The sequence below is a fragment of the Pelobates fuscus genome, chromosome 1, assembly GCF_036172605.1.
Source record: "Pelobates fuscus isolate aPelFus1 chromosome 1, aPelFus1.pri, whole genome shotgun sequence".
Taxonomy (NCBI): Eukaryota; Metazoa; Chordata; class Amphibia; order Anura; family Pelobatidae; genus Pelobates; species Pelobates fuscus.
Window position 1 is genome coordinate 136,086,530 of NC_086317.1, and position 23,900 is coordinate 136,110,429.

At 35.9% G+C, this 23,900-nt stretch overlaps 1 protein-coding gene across 1 annotated transcript; it reads left to right on the plus strand.

The window, feature by feature from the left end:
• The first annotated feature begins 737 nt into the window (after positions 1-737).
• MYOG (myogenin) lies at positions 738-15,623 on the plus strand. The gene is made up of 3 exons (XM_063444324.1): positions 738-1,317; positions 8,785-8,863; positions 14,549-15,623. Exons 1-3 carry the CDS (start codon positions 811-813, stop codon positions 14,668-14,670), a joined length of 708 nt encoding a protein of 235 aa, XP_063300394.1. The 5' UTR covers positions 738-810; the 3' UTR covers positions 14,671-15,623.
• Positions 15,624-23,900: the final 8,277 nt, after the last annotated feature.

Here is a 23,900-nt window from a genome sequence, read left to right on the forward strand (position 1 = left end):
ATATAGTATATTCACCCTGTTACATTACATTTAATTAAAACGTTTAAGCTTTATACCCAATGGAATAATGTAAGATATTTAACATTCAGATCATTTCTTTGACCCAGCTATGTGTGCCGTGTATTCTCTACAATAGAAAAAATACATTACTATACACGAGTATATATTCAAGGATAGAGTTCTTTTTAAAAAGATCAATGAGAGAAGATTGCTAGAACATAACTCTCTTAATCTAATTTTCATAATATCTGTAAGTGAATTAAATCTGCATATCCACTTCCTCTAGTTTACTGCTTTCAGTAGTTTTACTGATAATTTTAAAGGTTGTTCGAAAATCAAAGCAGTGAATGTTAAATAGGCAAAATTGATAAATAAAGCATTTATACATATATTTACATTTATATATGTTATCATATGTATGTACGTACATGTATATATTACATGTGTATATCATTATCTGTCTGTCTGTCTATCTATCTATTATATATATATATATATATATATATATATATATATATATATAAATAATTTCTAATAGCTAATAAGACATTTAAAGGGAAAATAGTGTATTTTTTTTTCTTTGTAAAGTTGAATCCTCTAGGGAGATTTGTGTCTGTTCAGAATGTAAAAGTTTTGATGTCAGGCAACAGCTAAAAAGTGGATCAAATTTCGTGAATGTTTTCTATATTTATCTGCGTGATTTAATGCTGGGCAGAGGGTTTAAATGGCATCAAACAGTTGGTGCAAAAGGGAGAAGTGCAGTTGCTGTGTAGTTGTCGAAGGAGAAGCACTTCTAAACATTTCATAACCATGGAGCTTTTTGAAACAAGTCCTTATTTCTTCCCCGACCAAAGATTTTACGACAATGAAAATTATTTCAATGCCAGACTCCCCACTTATGAACAAAGTGGGTTTCAAGATCGTGGAGCGATGGGGATTTGCACTGATGGAGTTTTATTGCAGGGATCAGGCATTGAAGAGAAGGTTTCACCCCATTCCAGTCTAAGTCAATCTGACCATTGCCCTGGTCAGTGTTTGCCATGGGCCTGCAAGATGTGCAAACGGAAGACGGTTTCTATGGACAGAAGAAGGGCGGCTACACTTCGAGAAAAACGCAGATTAAAGAAAGTAAATGAAGCCTTTGAAGCCCTAAAAAGAAGCACTTTGTTAAACCCCAACCAGAGGCTGCCCAAGGTTGAAATTTTGAGGAGCGCTATCCAGTATATCGAACGACTGCAAGCTCTTCTGGCATCTCTTAACCAGCAGGAGAGGGACCAGAGGGATTTACTGTACATTAGTAGTGGATCACAGAGGGTGGTAGGTAACCAACTGTATTCTAACACGTAGCACAGTCAGCAATACAAGATTGCTAGAACTCCTGTGTAGTTGTAGTGACAGGGAAACACATTCCTACATTTCTATTTATAATTTTAAAAAAAGACCATATATATCTTGACTTAAATACCCAATGTTTAAACTCTGAAAGGATTCTTTAAAAAAAAAAATGGCGAGAATTGAATGTTAAAGCACCCCTTATCACTTACATGTGTATACATTTACATACCTACAAAAAAGTGTGTGCATGCGTGTGTGTATGAAAACACTGAAATATGGTGTCTGGCAAGCTAAATTACAGCTTAGTCGTAGCTTGACATTTTAGCCTAAATTTAGCAATTCCATTTTTAAATTCCCCAATATATATATCACGTCATATTCTGTGCAGTTTGTTAAGATAAACGCAATCAGACATACCAAGGGGTTGAATTTATATTCAGACCGAAGCATTGCCTATTACATATCTTAATATTTCCCCTTCCGGCAATGTGCTGATACTGTATTCTTTCTCAATGAATACAGGTTACGCTTGCACGTTCACACTAAATAATCACATGCCACTACAAACGGCATTAGAATTTTAAATGTCTATATGACATCAGCTGGTGATTTATGTATTCTCATCTTGTATTTTCAGATTGTTTACGGATGTTTCCGTGTTCTCATAGATTTATAGCTAATACCTCCCTGCCTATTCTAATAGGCAGTGCAGCTTCTTAGTAAGTGACTCCTTTTTGAATGATAGCGTCTCTTGTCCTTTTGACCTTGACTGTGATAGTGTGTATCCTAGTATCTCAGCCAAATGCAATGATATATAGTACATACAGTGAATAGTTTTGGTAGAAAAAAAAGATATTTAAATAAATAAAATACGTGTTTTCTTTTACTCAGAATGACTACTTTTCTGAATACAAATATGTTCAATGTATAAAAAAATTACAAATATATTTCAAATACTTGTATGATTTCTAAATGAAACATACCTCTTAACTAGATATATACACATATTAAAAATATTTCTAAAACAAACAAACAAAAATAATACAATATTCTATTAAAATAAGCCCAAAAGCCTTCTCAGATTACTAATCCTTGGCATGCAGTAAGAATAAAAAGTGTAGGTTTAATGTGTACTTGCAAAAAGCAGGTCCTCTTCAACCTATCAACCTGTAAGTTTTCTTGTAATTGTCCTATTTATAGTAAAATTCCCCCCTCTCGTAATATTGTAAAGTGCTACAGAATCTGTTGGCGCTATATAAATGATAATAATAATAATAATAATAATAATAATAATAATAAAAGTGGATGTGTGGAGCACACAGTGTTAAATAAGTACAGGCTAGCCTCTGTCCTGGGTGTGAATAGAAAAGATCTATAGACAATAACAGGGCGCCACAGTCACTATATAATTACCAGTTTGAGGAGTTCATTCTCTTAGACAACATAGAGAAAAAAAGAGAACAATTATTAAAAGATATCAGTGTACAATTTAAGGAAATGTTAAAAATCAAATAAACACATAAAGCAATATTAAGCAATGGCACAATGTCAACACTTGCAATGATAGCCTATGTAGGCTATATAGAAGCTGCTGAGGAAGTCGGACCCACAAAATGCATTGAGCATCAAGAAGAGGGCCCAGATCATTTGGTATATTAGCAGCCACTTTGCACTTTAAATTGCACCTTACATCTGCACTTTTCTGTGCTCTGAAAGTAAAGAGTGCGGGCTGCTTACCAGTGGGGACTCCGGCTATATAGGATATCATTGATTTTTAACATTTCAATAAATTGTACACTGATATCTTTTAATTGTTTTTCTCTATTTTTCTCTATGTTGTCTATGAGAATGAACTTCCCAAATTGGTAATTGTATAGTGACTGTGGCTCCCTGTTATTGTCCAGAGATATTTTCTATTCACGCTGTTCTGTGTACTTGTGTTTAATTTTCATTAGGTAAAAGTATTACTTTCGATAACGCATGCATAAAAGTAAAATTTTGCCCTGATGGAGTATTGACTGCATTATACATTGTCAATTATTTTAAAAATATAACATAAGGTTATGGCGGTGTTTTTTTTTTTTTTTAAATAACACCCATGTAAAATCCTTTTGTTTGCTTGTCAGATAGATTTGTTAGAGTGTTAAACGGGTACCTGTCAATGCAGTACTCTATGTTCCACTTTGGAGTAAAGTTTAAACTCACAAAACAAGTCAATGCCTTAAGGTCATTGGGTCCTTCTCGGTAATGATCTCTATTTTTCTCAGCATGTCAAAGGCATTTGCTCATTGAGTGGGGAATGTGTGAGATATATAAGACATAACGACAGGAGAAATGTGCGTACAAATCCACTCAACATAAATGCAAGCTTTTAACGGACTTCAAGTGCATTATTGAAGTTATTATTTTTCTAAATAAAATAAACTGGTACTTTTTTTTTTATCCACCTTGGAAGTTTAAAAGGCTAGGAAATGAACTTGCTGGTTTTACTTAGAGATACAGCACATGGAGCACTAGCCTCTGTGCTGTCTCTTCATATAATACATGGCATTTTTCAGTGTGGAGTGTCATTGTTTCAAATAAAAAGTGTGTATATAGTTTGGAAGGCTAGCTAGTATAATTTTTTTCATAATGCAAAGTTTCTGGTCAAGGATAAAGAGGTCCCAAAGGCGTCAATTTTAGAAAATCCAGAACTGCATGTACACCAGTCTTAACTATTGAAAGGCATAGAACTATATAAAATAATGCCCATTATTGAATTATTCATGTAACTTAATCCAATTTGTTATAGAACATGTTGCTATCAATTTATTTATATTGTCAGAATATCAGTAAAAATTGATTTAGAGAGCAGGATCTAAAGTGCACTCTTCGTGAAAATTTAACTTTATAGAGAAAATAATGAGTTTATATTGTGATAGCATGGTTGCATGCAAATACACCATTTTCATTTTATTCATTTTTATTTTATTTTCTCAACCTTTACCTTTATGCTATCGGCATAGTGGTAAAAAAAATCAAATATGGCATCCATGGTTGTCCATGTTGTGGGGGAAGTTATCTAATTCTAACTATGACTTTTAAACTATTTTCTGGCAATTTTGCCAGTATAATGTACGGATTAAATATACTTACCTGAAGGTAACTTTGCCATCCACACACTTGTGTGTGAAAGGTCCACTTTAACATTGTGAGATATGAAAGCAGGATTGGAGATGGAGCAGTAAGGAATTGAGGGCACTAATGGTCCTGAATGAACCACAACTGAATGCAGAATACGTTATCGCCACAAATGTATTTTAGCCCAGCACAGGTAAACACTGAGCCGACATGAAACCTTCTCTGTAAACTAGACCTACCCATGGTCCAAAAAGCTTGTTTAATGCTGAAATGCCAAGCTCACGTTGCTGCAAGGACGTTTAACGAAGCACTCTTGGTATATTCTCTGGTCATTATTGCTAATGTTTCCTAGAAACATAGAAAAACAAGAGCCTGCAACACGTGTCCCAAATCAGGACTGTCTCGTCATATCTAAGACTCTTGGGAGCTATGCTTTAAGCCCGAGCTATAAATAATGGTTCATGAAATTAAATTCTTCGACCAAAAAAAATAAAATTGAGTTTTCACTATAATATTAATAACAGTAATGATGTATACCATTTACATGCTTCGGTGAATTTCATTAGTATGTAAATCTGTGATAGCTTGGCTTCATGGATCAAAATAAATATAATGTCAAGCTGTGCGTTTAATAATGTTTATAAATGTAAACTCTGTGTGCATTAGAGAACTTGTGTCTCTATTCCTGTGTCTGTGATTTGAATTGAAATATTATTCATACATAACTTTTACAGCCAAATCTATCTTGTATTCAGGGAGACAGATACACATTCCACTAGAAAGCAATTTAAAATGCCAGGCAAAAAATACCAGTCACCCAGCATATTGTGTTAAGTACTTAATGTTCTTTGAGCATCATGTGGGCTATTACATATTAATTTGCTAATATACATTTATAGGACACCTTGAAACTTATTACCATACTTCCCCTGGCAAGGTTGAAATTGGCATTCAGTTAACACTAACACATTAACTGGGCATTGGCTGAAGATATAAACTCCAGTCAGGACCAGGTTAGAATATTCAGCTTATTTAGTACTGCTTCCTATGTGTTGCTATGATTGAGGACCAAATTGCAGACTGGAATGATCCCTATATAGATTGCTGTAAAGGGGTAGCCAACATTTGGCACTCATGATATTGTGCACTGCATCTTCCATAATGCTCTTACAACCATGATGTTGGCAAAGCATCAACAGAGATGTACTTATTCCCTATAACGCAAAACGCAGATCCTGTTCGGGAGCATTGCACCAGATAGGACAATTATGCAAACTGCAATACTGGTTGTGTATGTTTCCATAAACTGTGGCATGTAATCTTGGCAAGCATACATGCCAGGTTTACAGACAACTTGGCAAGGTGGCCAACCAGGGCTGTCCATAATCCAAAATCACCGACCATGTTTAATGCTGCTCTCTTGTGTTCTTTCTGGCAGGACACCAGAAAAAAAACCCAGATGGCAAGAAGTGGACTCAAATTTGTGACTTTTCTATAGAATTCAGGACAGCTGGCACATATGTATATCTTATTGCACTCCAACTGCTTAACAACTTTAGTTAAATTAAGTAGTTACAGGGACACTCCACTGTCCTAATAAAAAAAAAGGAGCAAAAGTCACTGTTTCGTAGATATATTCTTAATGAAAACATGCTTGCATTTAATTATGCATTTTTTTTTAATTGGGGTATATACTAAACCAGCCTACAGATCTCTTGTCTGCGTCTTTTGCAAATCCTCCACTTCTAGCCCCGCCCATACTGTTGGCTGTCCAATCACAGACTTCCCAATGCAGCTTAATGAGTAGGTGTAACAAGGTACATTTATAAAAGGGCCAATTTCTGTTGAAATATGTGCTCTTCGTAAAATGAAACAACGAGGACACACTCTTCACATATAACGTACGTCAGCAAGCTGAAGTGTTTTGGTGGTCTAGAGTGCCCCTTTAAGGGGGCCTCAGTATCTGGGAGTATCTAGCAGTTGTCTTACATTCAATGGTTTAACACTGAAGTTAGTCCCCCAGAACCTGACACCTCTGCCCCTCTCTTCCTTCCTCCTTGCTGCTGCAGTATCAGAAAGATTTTCTAGGTGGCCATTGAGAGTTAAGAATATCAGATCCTGCCCTACGACTATCATCACCCAACTGTCAAACCTTCCTTATACTGTGGGAGCCAGAAAAAAGGAGGAGAGGGGGCCAGAGGTATTGAGCCCCACTGCCCCAGGGGACCAACTTTGGGGTTTAACTGTTGGGAAATGGTTTAATCCCTTAAGATAAGACCACGTCCAGACACTCTTTTCCCCATAACAACTCACTGACTTGATGTTGGGATGGGGTGGGATTGTTCCTTTATAAAGTCAATGCTCCCATATTTCTCCCTCTAATTTCTATTTTCAAAGTTTTGACTGGTCTTAATCATCTGTTTTTTTTCTCCTTCAATTTATTTCCTGTTATGCGCAGCTTAAAGAGCACCTGTCATGCCCCAAACAACTTATGCTTATTAGATTGAACATAAGAATCTATCTATACAATGTGCTATCACAGGAGGTCCATCTGCTCTCCACCCATAGTATGCACTGTGGTTATTATGGAAGCTCCCAAGCTGATGCTTCTGATGCTGGCACACTGGCAACAAAATCAGCATGCCAACATCACTGACAATGTTTGCCCTGTTTGGAGAAGCATCCCAAGCAGGGTAAATCAAAAAAGACATGGGGGGGAGTGCAGGCGGAATGGAGGGCAGTCCGTAGGTGGGTGTTACACGTAGAGTAATACCCATGAAGCTTGAAGACAGTGTCGCGGGAATAGAGAAAAAGTGAGTAAAGCCTTAGATTGTACATTGAATACACCATGTTTTTTTGTGATATATGGTGTATTCAATGTATACGGAAGTGATTTCTAGTAAGTGTAAATTTCCATAACAGGTTTACTTTCAAAGCTAAGATCACTGTTAGCTAACAGGTTAAACATAAAAAACTGATCTTCCAGAATCTCATTTCCAAAACTATTGAAATGCAAGGCTTATGTGTTTTGCATATTTATTACTGTTGCATCGTTAGGTTAATTTATTGAATTTGACTATTGAAACTGCGCAAAGGGCTCAAATATTTCTGATACTTTGGGACATGATGTAAGCACCTTAGAGCGTTTTGTTAAATTTCAATTGCATTGTAGATTTATTTGTTGTTTGTAGACTTTCTTTTTCTGTCTGTGTACTTTCCTCCATGGACTCATCTGCAAAAGTCCTCAAGATAGCAGTTCACAGTTTATTGTAAAATAGATACTGTCAAAACCTGGATGGTTCTTGTACCTTTTCTATAGTCTATTTACATGCTGTACAGAGACTGTCGACCTGGCACATTCATTTTCACATTTTGCTGTGTTTTTCTCCCTTTCATGTGTTGGGAAATTAGGAACATCTGAATGCAGTATCATACAAATATATCTTCTTGTATCACAAGATTTATTTTGCAAATGCACGTAGGTACACGATTGTAGGAAGTCCCACCAACCTCAATAATAATTGTATTCATTTATTTTAGCAAAAAATATATATAAAAAATACAACCAACAGTCTGTAAACACCTGCAATAATTTGTACCCATATGACAAATGCATGACGGATAGTATCTGCAGTTCAAATAGACCTCACAAGACACCCACAGGCTCAGGGCTGTCAGCTTTCCAGTTAAATCAGGCATCTCAAATTCCATAATGTCCTTCTTGAAACATGCTCCAAGCTTATTCAAGAGGGGGCATTGATTATAAAAGGGGATATGTTCCTATTACTTTATATAAAACCAAAAATTAATTTTAATCATATAAATTATAAATGATAGTACTTTACTGTCCCTTATTGCCACTTACTGACATTGCACATTATTATCAAGTCTTTACTAATGATAACCCTGATCCAATCATAAGGTACATGTTACACTCAAAGTGCGTAACATTACATTTATTTCCAATGAATCCAATTTGCCAATCCCCCAGCCCTCTAATTAATCCAAAGCCCCCTATAGAAAACCAACAATGTATTCACATCACCCTACCCTAATAATTAGAATAATATTATAGAAATACCTTTATTTTACAGGAGAGATTAGAAAAAAGACATATATTTCAAATTCAGTGACAGAAACTTTATTTTTGTATCATGGTACTTTATGCAACTCACACAGTAGTGATAGCAATTTGTTTTTCAGATTAGCATGTGCTAAAAAGAGTAACACAGGGCTCAAAAGATGTTTAATACAATCCAAAAATAGAATGTATAAAGTAATTCAAGAATATTGTAATTTGTTAGTTGATTTTGCTGCTTGTTATTATAGGTATCGAGTGAATGTGGATCAACTGCTTCATCTTGCAGTCCAGAATGGAATGAGTCTGACTTTAGTAGCGGCCAAAGTGGTAAGTAAAATATTAACAACTCATTACAAATTGCACAAGTAATTCTGTAATGCAAAAGAGTTATAGCTGATATGGAAATTAATTATCTGGAGTCAGGTAACAGGTGTATAACCCCCATCTCCCCTCCCCCCCCCCCCAAAAAAAAAGAAGAAATTTAAGTTAATGGCAGTAAAAACAAACTTGTCTTTAGTTCATATCCCATCATATACATAGCATAGCCGAATGAATATGGACTCGGGTGCTAAAATCTTATTTTGAAACTATGGCATAAGATAAGAGGTTTGTGCCCTTTGTTGCTTTGTTATTAACAACAAATGCAGCATGAATCCCCTTGTAGGTCTTATGTTTGCAACACATGCCAAAACAATATCACTTTAAAAAAAAATATATTTTTCCCTTGTGAAGTATTGACCCTCTGTGAATAGAGTTACAGCAATACTTTCTGCCATATTTTACATTTTAGACTATTGCGGGCTATGCGATTTTACAGAGCTGATCTGAATATATTTGCATCTAAATAAAGTGTAAACAAAACATTTTTCAAACAAGGGTCAAAATGTGTTCCTTATGTAAATCGAATCAAGCAGAACAAAAACACCTTCAGGCCTTCAGATTCTGCATTACAAATGATGTGCCATGTTCAAAAATATCACATGCCCGCATTACATAGTTTGCGAAGGTCATTTGTCCCATAATTTGCTGTGATACTTGGTACCAACCAAAACACAAAAGGGTCACTTGTGTGTCACAGTGGTATGGTTTCATGATATTTATAGAAAACGTCTTGCAAAATGACCAGAAGCAAAATGACAGTGATATTTAAAAGGCTAAATGTATATATAGAATTTGCAATTATTCATGCACATCATACTTTGCTAACGGACTACAAGCGTCTAGTATTTACCAGTTTGTCCAGCTCTTTAACTTATTAAACAGCCCTTTCCAATCAGGCAATAAAATAAACAATTGGTGTACAGCTTTGCATCCAGAACCCAAGAAAGCAAATTTACAATATATTAAATATTATAAATACTATTAGCCTCCCCGCCCCCCCCCCCTGTCTCCCTCCCAAAAAGATATATTTATTTAACTTGTGAAGGAACATTCCAAACAGTCACTATAGTTTGCTGTAGAGGTTATGATGCCAGAAGTGACCTGGTCCCCCTCCCACCCTCACCCTTCCAATCTATTGTGAGGAGTGAATCAATTTGAGAACAGTTTTGACGTCTTACCTGGGATCGGATCGGTACTACTCCCCACCTCGACTACTTCTTGTGCCTTCTTCCTAAGCAGGATCTTATGTTAGCTCTACTTAGCTCAGACAAAGAGCTTCCGGCTCTCTGTAGTAAATATTGGAGGTGGGGAACAGCACCCAGTGGGTTTCAGGTAGCAATTTAAACAGTAGCCTATTTAACTTTTAACTCTTCACAGAATATTCTTGTGATATATTCTATACAGTGTTCTTCATACTACTGTTTAGAATTCAACCTTATTTTGTTAGAACTTGTGAAGTAATCTTTAGAAGCCCTGACACACTGGTTCACTGTTTTTGTCATAGAAACATAGAAACATTGAATGTGACGGCAGATAGGAACCCATCAAGTCGGCCCAATTTTCTAAATACTTTCATTAGTCCCTGGCCTTATCTTATAGTTAGGATAGCCTTATGCCTATACCACGCATGCTTAAACTCCAACACTGTGTTAACCTCTACCACTTCAGCTAGAAGGCTATTCCATGCACCCACTACTCTCTCAGTAAAGTAATCCTTCCTGATATTATTTTTAAACCTTTGTCTCTCTAATTTAAGACTATGTCCTCTTGTTGTGGTAGTTTTTATTCTTTTAAATATAGTCTCCTCCTTTACTGTGTTGATTCCCTTTATGTATTTAAATGTTTCTGTCATATCCCCCCGTCTCGTCTTTCCTCCAAGCTATACATGTTAAGATCCTTTAACCTTTCCTTGTAAGTTTTATCCTGCAATCCATGAACCAGTTTAGTAGCCCTTCCCGGAACTCTCTCTAAAGTATCAATATCCTTCTGGAGATACGGTCTCCAGTACTGCGTACAATACTCCAAGTGAGGTCTCACCAGTGTTCTGTACAATGGCATGAGTACTTCCCTCTGTCTACTGCAAAAACCTCTCCCTATAGAACCAAGCATTTCCTGCTGCTCTATTACATTGTCTGCCTACCTTTAAGTCATCAGAAATAATCACCCCTAAATCCCTTTCCTCAGATGTTGAGGTTAGGGCTCTATCAAATATTCTGTACTCTGCCCTTGGGTTTTTACATCCAAGATGCATTATCTTGCACTTATCCACATTAAATGTCAGCTGCCACAACTCTGGCTTGCCATTTGGCTTATCCCTCCTGGAACATCAACCCTGTTACCTATCTTAGTATCATCAGCAAAAAGACATACCTTACCATCAAGACCTTTTGCAATATAAGGACTTGGTCTACTCTTTCACAGACAGTCATATTTCAATTCTTGGAATATATACGTTTTTTTTCTAAATTAGACATCAGGCTAAATCAAGTAATGCACTTGACAGGCCATTAAAATTCCTAGTCGTCCTATATTACAAAAAATTTGCATCCACTCTAGCCTTACCCCTAGCATCACTATACAACTCAGCCACAGCAAACAAATCACTCCCAGAGGACCTATTGCTAGCACACATCATAACACTCCCCAAACCGGGTAAACCACCGACCCACTGCCCGAACTTTAGACCAATATCCCTACTCAACACCGACGCAAAGTTATATGCCAAAATCTATGCCCGCCGGCTTAGCTCAATACTACCAACCCTAATCCACGATGACCAGGTGGGGTTCGTAGCGGGGAGACAGGGGGCGGACAACACCCGTAAAGTCCTAAACTTGATCCATAGCATAAGGAGGAAAGGAATCAGTAGCCTTCTAGTTTCGTTGGACGCAGAGAAGGCCTTTGATAGGCTGAACTGGCACTTTCTAAGGGCAGTTCTGGAAAAATATGGCTTCCCCTCACAGTTTGCTAACACAGTAGCGGCTATATACAGTCACCCATTGGCAAAGGTCCTTAATGCAGGTTTCTGCTCTGATAAATTTACGATCTCCAATGGCTCCCGCCAAGGCTGCCCCCTGTCTCCACTGCTATATGTCCTAGCTTTAGAACCATTAGCTGCCACAATTAGGGAAGAGCCAGCAATCCATGGAGTCTCGCTGAATCGGAGAGAATACAAACTAAGCATTTTCGCTGATGATGTATTCCTCACCCTAACTCAACCACACATCTCCCTTCCCAACCTCATGAAACACATTACAACATACGGGCGAGTTTCGTATTACAAACTTAATGTAACAAAAACACAAGCATTGGGCATCTATCTCACAAACACACAATTGGAAAATCTCAAAAGCACATTCCCTCTAGACTGGAGAGAGGATTACCTCACGTTTCTAGGCACCAAAATGACAAAGAACCCCGAATCCCTATTCAAAACAAACTACCACCCCCTGCTTCCAATTTTTAAAAGCTTGCTAGAATTTTGGGAGGGAAAACATCTGTCTTGGGTTGGCAGAATAGCGGCTAAGAAATGTCTCTACTGCCAAAATTGCAATATTTGTATAGAACCCTCCAAATTCCGCTAGCGGGAAACTACGTCAAAACCCTATCAAGAATGCTGATAGCATTCACATGGCAGAATAAGAAACCGAAAGTAGCAGCAAAACTATTGCAAAAGCCATTACCGCAGGGAGGACTAGGCCTCCCGGACGTGTTAGCATACCACAAAGCAGCAGCACTAACTATAGTACCACAACTAAAAGCACAACCCACCTCGCCCCAATGGTTAGAAATTGAGAATTATTGGGCGCAACCTTCAATGCTGCACTCGCTGTTTTGGACCCCCAAATCGCACAGGAAGGAGACTACACACCTCTTATATACAACTCAACACATCTTACAGCAATGGGATTCCTCAAAACACCAAATGGTACACTATCTCCCAATGCCGATGGCAGCCCCACTCACGACCCTAGAATCCATAATACCAAACCTAAACACAGCCATGGTTACGGGGTGGGGGATACAGGACATAAGGCAACTCTACCACGACGGAAACATAAAACCCTTCCCGGGCATACAACAAGAATTTAACCTCCCGTCAAGACTAATCTTCCCCTACCTACAAATTAAATCCTACCTAACGAAAAACAAGCCCTGCCAGATACACACCACACCCATTAAGCACCTGTCCGAATTTGAACTGGTGTGTATCCATAAAAAAACACTCAAAAAACTGATCTCCCTGACTTACAAAGCGCTACTCCAGGAATCAGATCAAGATAGACACACGTATATACAATCATACAAGTAACTAGGACGCACTATAGATAGGGAGGATTGGGTTAAAGCCTACTCCTCATACAGAGGTGTAACCTCATGCGTATCTCACATTGAGATGCAACGTAAACTGATGTACCGCTGGTACCTTGTCCCAGTCAGGATTCGCCAAATCTGGCCACATTCTTCAGATAGATGCTGGAGATGCGGACAGGACACAGGCAACATGACACACATCTGGTGGACCTGTGTTACCCTACAGCCCTTTTGGCAGGATGTGCAAACCATCATACCAGACGCTATTCGGACACAAATCAAACTGACCCTGGAACTATGCATTTTATTTATTCCCCCAGAATCACTATCTAGAGAGAAATGGGCGATGACATACCACATACTCATATCAGCCGCTATGAGTATTGCCAGACTATGGAAAACAAAAACAGCCCCAACCAAAACCTCCTTGTTAAACCAAATAAAGCTCAACTGGGCCTATGAAATGACATATGCTCACCAATTTGGGGTTAAAAAATACATGAAACTAGCGCACACAATGTGGAATGACTTTTTAGAACGCACCACGGTATCAGAAACACAAACCAATGGATCACCCTGTCGAGCGACTGTAAGTCTCTCTCCCCCACCAAGTTAATCCACCCCTCCTCTCCCCTCCTCTCAATCCCAACCATTACCCTTGAAAAGGTACAGTGTACTCAATGACTTATAAATATCTGTCAGAACAGGTTTGTTATGCTTACATATGTTACTGCACAATGTATGTCAATGTATCTAATTGTCGCTGTGGAACCCTCGGAACACCATCGCACACCTACGAGAACACATGACAACAATGAGAGAAACGTAACAACTGTGCGATGGAAGTATCCACTATGTCTCAATATCCACTATGTCTCAGCATGTACACTAAAATGCATAATACTTGTTCATATGATTGAAATACGCATGCACTGCCGAATAAAAATTGTCAAATTTAAATAAATAAAAATTCCTAGTCGTTACCGCTAGAAAATGTTAAAGGCATAGCATTGCAATACTTTACAGAAAGAGTTAGTGAGGTAATGAAAAGGAGAAGGTGAAAAACTTCTATCCAATAAACCACCATGGTTTGAACCCCCAAACCATCCTCCTTAGTATAAATGAGGGTAAGAAGATACAATATGCAATGATTGGTAGCCCAACAAAATGTCCATAATAAAAAAATGTTGACTGTATGAAAGACCTCTTTAATGGTATCCTTCCTTAAGTTAAATAATAAAGGGTTGCAGAGAAGTGATACAAACAACGGTCGAGTATACATATATATCTATATAACATTTCTCTCTTAACCTTCAGATCACCTCTTAAGTGATGATTCTTCGGAGCAACGTGACATGAATTCCTTATCCTCAATTGTAGAGAGCATCGCATCCGGAGAAGTGTCAATCAGCTTTCCTGAGCAACATATCCAGAATTAATCAACTGTTACGAATATGAATTGTTTTGGACCTTCTTATCATGGACCTAGATTTGCTTGGTAGTGCTATTGTGTAAGAAGCCGAATGACTCCAAAGCAAACCTTAAAACAATATTCATTTTATAGAACTATATAATGTCCATTGGCACAAATATGGGATTTTAGGAATGACAGGGCTTATAAAATATTAGTCTACATGTTTTATAACATCATGATTTTTTATTCTTTGTTTACCCAGGATTAACAAACCATATTGCAACATTGCTCTATTAAGGCATAACTATTTAATTAAATTATTAAACTTAATATAAAATTATGACAATTACTAAACTTAAATTAAATTAACTTAAAAGAGTAAATTTCTATGTAAATTGCAACCCAGGTTATTATTTATTCCTAACTTAAAAATATTTTATAAAATAAACTATGCAGTAAGGTTTAAAGTAAATATGGGAGTTTCGACCATATCATGATATTGCAAGTCATCCAGTAGCTGGTTTGGTTTAATGCATGTTAAAGATCAGTGGAGAAAATAAAAATTTGACGGCACAAGTCCGAAGCATTAATCACAGACACATATGATTAACCCAAACCAGATCTGTGACTGGGTATACATTGATCAGATCCTGTTTCAGAATGATATAGATTTTGCTAATATTCAGTGCACACAAGTTCAGCATAAAATGTATTGGTTTTCACACCCTTCTAAAAAAAAAACTTCAGAAAAATTCCATTGCTTGGTATGAAATGTTTAATATATTTTCATAGCCACTTTTTATTAAATTAGTGTGGTTTTTAAAAAAACAAAAACAAGTTTTTTTTTTATTCACATGGGGCCAATGTTGCTTTTTTAATTTTCTATTTTTCTTATTGTAGCATTGTTTGACCAATTTTATTTTGAGACAGGATTTGGTGGCGTTTTTCTATTATGTGTGTGGGTTTGCTATTTTTATTTTTTATTTTTGCTAACTTATTTGTATGTTTTTGTATGTTTTTTTTAAATAAAGATATTGTTTGATTATAATTTTACTTTGTATTTGTATTTTTATCTTCAGCTGGAGATTTTATGTTTCTTTATGTATTCTGAAGCCCTGTGCATTTCAGGGTATTGATGGCATTTATAGGAAATTTGCCATTATTTTGTATTATTATTTAAAATGGAAGATTGCATGTATTACATTTTCTTTGTATTTTTTTGTATATGTACAAAAAAAAATAATAATCTGCCCAACTGTCAGAAAGTTGGGTGTCCTGAACATTTTTCTGTTTTCAGGGAAAATGGTTTAGGTAGGTCAAACACACACTGCCAGATATGCAGCCTTTGAATTATACCTTACACAAATTATTTTAGCCACCCTCCATTTCCCTAACTTTTTATCTGCCAGAGAGTGGCTTCTCTGGGGTCTAGTGAAGAGTATACTGATACATTTGTATGGAATATTTTTTACAAGTTTTTTTCGTGAACAAATTGTTCATTAAAAAAAAACAAAAAAAACTATTTCAAAACAATATTATAACAATTCAGACACTATTGGGTGGAGGAGGTTGTTAAAAATTAAGATATTTCGGTCTCCCCAACTGGACCACATAGCATTAAAGGGTCCTTGCTGCCCCACTGCTTGATTAGGTTCAATACCACAAAAATACATTTACTCTCCTGATGGTGGGTCTGGTAGTACATATAATAGTAGCACATTTTTTCCAATGAAGTCAAAAAGCTTTGTTCAAATATTTGTACTTAAAGGAACACTAATGTGTTCGTAATACAAGTGTATCTTCCTAACACTACAATGTCCTTCTAACTAGTTAGGTTATTGCCTACCCTCCTCCCCACCCCCCTCCCCCCCCCCCCCCCATGAAGGAGAAAGGTGATTTTACTTACTTTTTCTCCCTCGCAGCACCTGTCTCCACAGTGCCATCCTACCTCCTTGGCTGAGATCATCAAGACAGGTCAGCTCAGCCAATCCAGTATTTTCCCATAGGAAAACATTGAGAGGCTAGTGCACATGAGTGGTCTCTATGAGATTGTCTGATTGAAATAGAGTTTCGCTGTCACATTGACACTCACTAGAGGCATTTAAACCTTACAATATGAACATTTCTGTTTCTGCAGAACGGCATGTTTTACATTGCAGAGTTAAGCAGATAGAGTCCCTTTAACTGAATCATCAACAGATATTTATTCAATTTTTGAAGCAATTGTAGATACAGTCAGGTCCATAAATATTGGGACATCGACACAATTCTGTACACCAACACAATGGATTTGAAATGAAATTAACAAGATGTGCTTTAACTCCACACTTTCAGCTTTAATTTGAGGGTATTTACATCCAAATCAGGTGAACGGTGTAGGAATTGACTGTATATTAATTATTTGCACAATATAATCATCATAAACTGAATATAACAGTTCAGAATTAAAAAAAAGTATGTAATTTCATTTAAGACTATAAAACATACAAGTCTACATTAGATAATGAACCCTGGCAGTGAGATTGTCCATACCCAATTAGAGATGCAGTGCCATGAGGTGTTAATTAATGAAAGAACATTAGTTCGCATTAAGTAGGCAAGGACATTGCTGAGAAAGGCTAGGAACCAAGAACATTACACAAAGAAGTGTTAGTGCTTAGAATGGCAGAACTTAACAAAATACCTCCAAGTAGAAACGATGGCTGTAATAAGACAACCCAATATCTGATAATTCCCCACAGTATCAATACTGAATTGTAAAATCCTCATCTTATCTAGTAAAATCGATAAACCCGATTTGAGTTTATTTGTGTTCTCTAACAAGACTTAGCCTCAGGTTTTTTTTTTTTTATTCAATTAATGGAAATAAAGTACAAAAAAAACCTGCAAAGAAACCAATTTAATGTTTCAGATTGTAAGGTACAATTAATGTATGTTTTTAGGGGTAGCAAAAGCATACTCTGCTCCTCAGCTTCACATCAATAAAGAAGTAAAGAGATCTGTAAGGTCTGTAACAGCAAGCAAGGTGTGGAGTGTCTCGTAGACAGAAAACGTAACCAAAATATGAAACAAACTAAAAAATACTGTACAAAAATATGTAACTAGGCACACTTAAACTGAGAACGAAAGACATTGTATGATCTGTAAAAGGTGGCTAATTTGAAATACACAATATGAGATCAGAGGCCACGGTGTAAAACTCATAAATAAGAAACCAAAGCACATCCTGCCTGTGCTATAAATAAAGAATATAGAAATTTCTATGGATGAACTCATGTAATATAGAACTGTAGTATAGTGTGTTTAATGTATTGCACCTTGAATCTCTCCCACTGTTTCTCAGAATTCATTTATCTCTATTCACTCCCTTTAGGGAACCCATCCTTTAATCTGTACATAACCTAGACATGGTCTGTTAGTTGTGAAATGATCCATATAAAATGTTATATATTCTTTGGATATATACAGACGTAGTATGCCATATATAGCTACTTTATTTTTGGGGGAAACGTCAGTGATCTAATAAGGACTCCAATTTAATATTGTTGGATACGCTTTTTAATTTTTTATATATTTGGATAAACGTTTTAATATATATATCTATTTATATATATATATATATTTTAAAAAAATCTTACAATCTTTTTTAATATATTAATTCATTTTAAAAGTTTAAAGGTTTATCCAGAAATATTAAATCAAGGCATTGGTGCCTGATTTATATATCTTGCATTAAACATTTAACACAGATCTATAAGAGCTATTTACAAAACCGGGAATTGTGAGAAAATAACAAAGGAATTGCAATTTTCTTGGTCAAAATAGCTGAATTATAAAAAAGCTCATTCACATCTATTTTTTTTTTAGATAAGCCTTTTTTGTCCTACAATTTCCAATTCCCTGGGCATTTCCTGACAATTCCTGCTTTAGTAAAAAAGCCCCAGATATTTTTCTCGCCATTATACAGACTAATGGAAATCAATACTTGACTTTCCTAACAATGCCTTCTAGGAGTGTTTTTTTTTTCTTCTGCTATAAAAATGTACTGTCACAGACTTGTAAAGCTAGAGCTCTAAGATACACAAAGAAGAAAACAACAATATGAACAAAATAAAATATGAACTTATTAATGGCCATATATTCTAATAAATTAATAAAGAATAATACTGGTTAATAGAGAAATACAGTGTGTAATGTGTCCATTGGCTTTTGGGAAATACATGTTAAATAAAATAGAATTTTAGAAAAAAGTAAAAATAATTTTAAACAAGACTGTAGAATTGAAAAAAAAATGTAAAGCATTTGTTTAAGCAGAATCAGCAGACTATTTTGCCTCAAGATTAAGACCACATTTTGGAAGTAAAGTTTCTATTTTAGCGTCCTGTCCCATAGTCCCAGTTTAGTTTCGGAACTGTCCCCAGGCAGTACAGTGCAAGCCTTTCGCATGTTCTTTGCTTTGCAGTGAGCACTAAAACCATGGCCAATACTGGGTGGGTGCAAAGAGGTGGATCGCAAGGTGTGCATGCCATGTTGTCCACAAACAGCTTGTCAGCTTGTAACCTTTTCCTTCCAGCCCTGACACCCTGTACATGTTCGTAGTGAGAGTAGATCACTCATATGCTGATCCAAACAATGTTGTCGGATATTCACACTAGCATTATAAATTCTCGGTTTTATATAGGGGCACATAAGAAAAATGCATTATTCAATTATGTATTGGTTGAGAGGCAGCATTGGAAAATGTATGATTTCGCTTGTTTAGAATGTGCATTATCAAGCAGAGTACACTATGGTTACTATTGTCTTTTTAAGTATATATAGTTTTATGATTTTTATGATAGTTTTATTTTTGGCCCAAATCTCTGTCCTAATTTTTGATCCTAATCCCTTTCTTTTTCTAGGAGGTCCTTTTTGGTGTGTCTGAGTGCATACCAGAGCTCTACAGCACATATACTCACAGTAATGCATTTTTTTTTTAATTCTTTATTTTTGAGTGCATAAAGAAGGTTAACATTCACAAATGCGTGTGTCATGCCCCAACGACAGGCACCCGCTATATAACAGTAAACATAATTGCTGTGTGACATGACATAAAAATACAATGCGTAATGCATCTTTAAACTACAATTAATATGTTTAACAATCCGTCTGTGTTCATAAGATACATTGTTCTTGTTCTAAATTACATTGTATCTGCTTTGTTATTATTAAGTTACCTGAAACCTCTCAGAACAGCCCTGCCCCTGGTCACACTCCTACTCAGAACCCTAAAATTAAAGTTTACCTCTTTAGCCATTTGAAATCTTATATGATATTATGAAAATTCCAGATACATCTTAAAGATACATCAATATTATTTTTACTATGTCAATTGATCAATAGTCTGGCACGAAAAGACTTCCTTTAAAATAGATGATTGTAAATATTTAGAAGTCAACATGCCTGGACTGGTTAAATAATATGAGTTTAAATGCAGAATTACAGTTTCAAGCATTTATAAAGGCTGCTGATCCAAGGCTGAGCTGGACATGTTATTATGAAATCAGAATGAACGTGGAGAAATTGAGGACAGCTATTTTTATATTTAAATATTTGGAAAGTATAGAACCATGATGCCAACTCAGCCTTGGTCTAAGACAACAGTATGGAGTGTGTGTCACAGGATGCCATCAAACATACATACATTTGATATAGTAATGGCTTTAGAGGGAGACTGTATTGGTATGTTTTATCCCAAGATACCTCGTCTCTTGCTCCGGTGTGATTAGTAAACTTGTGCATAAAGTTTCAAACAAAATTTTGGGCAACCAGTGGTTTTTCAAAATTCCATAACTTCAAAATGCTATATGGATAAATCAGAAAACAAAAAATAAAAACACATTAGAAAAAAGGTTTCTTTTTTTTTTTTTTAATTATTTCGTAGAGCCCCCAAAAAAGAGATGGTTGATGGGAATAAAGATGATTGATGCTGAGAGGACCAATAAAGGGGAAAAAAAGGTGATTGATTGATGCCGATAAAATTATATATATAAATATATTTCTGTCAGTATTTTATGTATATGTGTATATATATATATACACACACATACATATACATAAAATACTGACAGTCTTGCACTCCTACTTACTATATATATTTTAACCCGATGCTTGATAGCACAATCTTGTATACAGCCGAAGGAGGGGGTATCAGCACTCCAGGGTTTTCCAAAGTTTATTTTATTGAAAGTGTGTCAACATAGGTCGACGTTTCAGTTCAACATCTGAACTTTCTTCAGGACAAACATATATATATATATTTTGCAGTGCTATTAATATTGCAGTATTAGTAATATTATCCAATTTTCACACCCTTTTAGTTCATCAAAATCATTTTTCCAAAAACGATTGTTTGGATGAGACGCCAAACCGAAATGCCACATGGTGACTGACACAGAAAGAGTTTTCATATTAATTGAATTGTAAGACTTGTTTTTCACAGTTTTACCGTTAAATTGTATGTATGCTTTTTTGCCTTTTTCTTCACCTCTAAAGGTAAGGCAGTGCCAGGGACCTCCTGGCCAAAAAACAACTTTATTCCAATAATTTGTTATGGTGCCTGAAGTGTTACTTTAAACTTTTAAAGGAAAAAAAAAATCTTCATGAGCAATGGCTTTAAGTGGCTATCACTGTTTCAGTCCTATAGACATGGTATAGGACATATGTAAACATTCTTGGATATGTCATGTTTTTCATTCAATATTCAATAAAAAAAGAAAGGGTTAAAATGAATTTGATGTTTATAGTGTCTTTTGTCTTTTTAAAAGTATTTTTTGCACCACACAGTTATCTATGATGCATTTTGCAGTCATGGGAAGTGTAGCAGAATTTAACCCCTTAAGGACACATGACAGAAATATTCCGTCATGATTCCCTTTTTTTCTAGATGTTGTGTCCTTAAGGGGTTAAAATTATTTGTCTCACCTGATCAACAAAGAGTGCTAGGGTACTTGTTCTTGGAAAAAAAAAAAGTTACATTACATTATAATCAGTGTGCAACAGAATGTGATATCATACATTACTTTGCATATGAAAGACACACATTTAATGTATACAATTTATTTGCCATCTATATAATAGAAATTTAGCATCTAATCATATCCCACACACCAAGCCTCATTTCTCTTGCCTCCATTCATACTGATATAATTAGGCAGCTAATTTGGGTTCTCTTATGGTAGGTTATGGGCTAGTTATAAAATAAGAGAACAATAAAAATAATTTAGAACATTAAAGTACAAAAGCACTGACTTTTCATATTTGTGTTTTTTTAACAGTTTTTTTCCTAATGTATGATACGGTTATAACGCACAAAAATAACCAGTCGTTCTGCAGTTTTTATTCTTAGTTTGGATTTTTCGCTTTTTTTCCTGATCATTTTAATATTGAATACATAGACAAAATAAGATAAATGACTAATATTACTAAAGTGGCATTGTCACTGTATGGAAACTTTGCAATATTTGCAAAGAACCCTGATGGGGGAATCACCATTAGGGATCTTAGAGTAGGCAAGCAAAAGATGAATTCTATTTACGTGAACCTGTCCCTTGCGAGCGCCACCATCGTCTCCTGGTGGGTCTCCGACATTACTGCTGAACAGATTTTTTTTTATATGAAATATACATTTTTCAGAGGGGTGACAGTGGCACTTTAAACAAAGAAAGATCATGAAAGCTTGTTATCTGTTTCAGAAAATGTGCCACTCTGACAGTGAAGGAAAAAATTGTTGGGAAAAAAGGCAAATTCTTGCACCTCTTTTTTTACACATTGACAGTGCAACTGTTTCTGCCTTATTAAAACAAAAAGGAGGGACAGAACAAAACGGTCACAAAGGATGCAAACATGAAAATGTGGCACCGACGCAGGAAAATATTGGTACAAACAGAAAATGCAATAATATTTTGTGTGAACACAGTCACGCCATTTTAGTAACCCATCTTCTGCCACTCAATACCCCTTGCACCTTCGGTTATAGCTTTAAAGATAGATACAACCCTCTTAAAAACTCGAGCTTTTTATACATTGCTATACCATTTCTCGTACTTAAATCAGAACTCCATTCATGTCAGTGATTTTACCTGCTAATCGGTTTTACTCTAAATTCCTTACATGTTAATTACTTTGATTGGTGGGTTAGTTCTCTAAGCATCAAATTGTAGTGGATTGGAAACCGATTTTCAAAATTTACTAAAAGTTCTTCTGCATAGCTATAGTCAGAGGTTGGCTGTGTTGGCCCATATTTTGCAGTATGGCTTTCACTACAATTTGGTGTTTAGTAAATAAACCCGTATGAAAATCTTTTTCTACATCAACTAGTGTGACCTAACAATTGAAATTATTCTTGCATAAAAAAGAAATGCAAAAGATAAACCAAAATAGCACATAAAAAAAATAATAATTTCAGCAATTTTGCCAACTTTATATTTCCTTTCCATTGCACTGCGGTTTTAAACTCTGCACAATTCTATTTCAGAATAACTAAAATTGTAAATGAACCTCACATGAGATCAAATTAAAAACAGGAACAAGGCATCAAGATAAAGTGCATAACATCAGTTATGCAAAGTAAATGATGGAGAAGCAATTTAACAAAATTTAAGGAAATTCCAGAATTCGTAATATGCAAATAAAGTGGATATTTATTAGCCGCAAGCTTGAAACTGGTCTTTGAAACTTGGTTTCTTGTGGTGGCAATTAATAGCCACTCTATTTGCAACCACATTGGAACTACTTGTCTTTGGAATGATGATTGAGACATAATACCTTCTCTTTTTTGTGAATTCCACAGTCTACGTTGGTATGGCTTAAGCTACTATGGCCTCGATTTAATAGTTTCGATAAGCTTCTAAAATGATGTATCTGGATCCACTTTTTAAAGTATTTATTATTTTAAAAATTAGAATTTTTTTTTTTAATTTAATATTTTTTTTACATTTTCCAGTTTCCCACAAAAAGCATATCTTGAAACACTTCAGAGCTTCCTGGGTTGCAAATAATGCTACATCGAGATGTAGCCGAATGGAGAACCCAAACATACTTGTATTCCCTTTGCTTTGTTGTCCGTATACCCCCGTTCGTTTACCGAACCCCCTCGCTGTGTGGCCCCTTGTTCGCACTTCAAAATCACCGACCACCCCTGGCTGTTAACCACAAATTGGTTATTAGGTCAAGTGCTTTCCCTGTGTGGCCAACGTTTGTTTAAACGAACGCACA

Excerpts from the sequence above, each read along its gene's own strand:
- MYOG (XM_063444324.1), top strand. The coding sequence starts at position 811 with ATGGAGCTTTTTGAAACAAGTCCTTATTTCTTCCCCGACCAAAGATTT. Across the intron at positions 1,318-8,784 it reads GTAGTGGATCACAGAGGGTG|GTATCGAGTGAATGTGGATC; the intron begins GTAGGTAACCAA and ends TTGTTATTATAG. Across the intron at positions 8,864-14,548 it reads CTTTAGTAGCGGCCAAAGTG|ATCACCTCTTAAGTGATGAT; the intron begins GTAAGTAAAATA and ends CTTAACCTTCAG.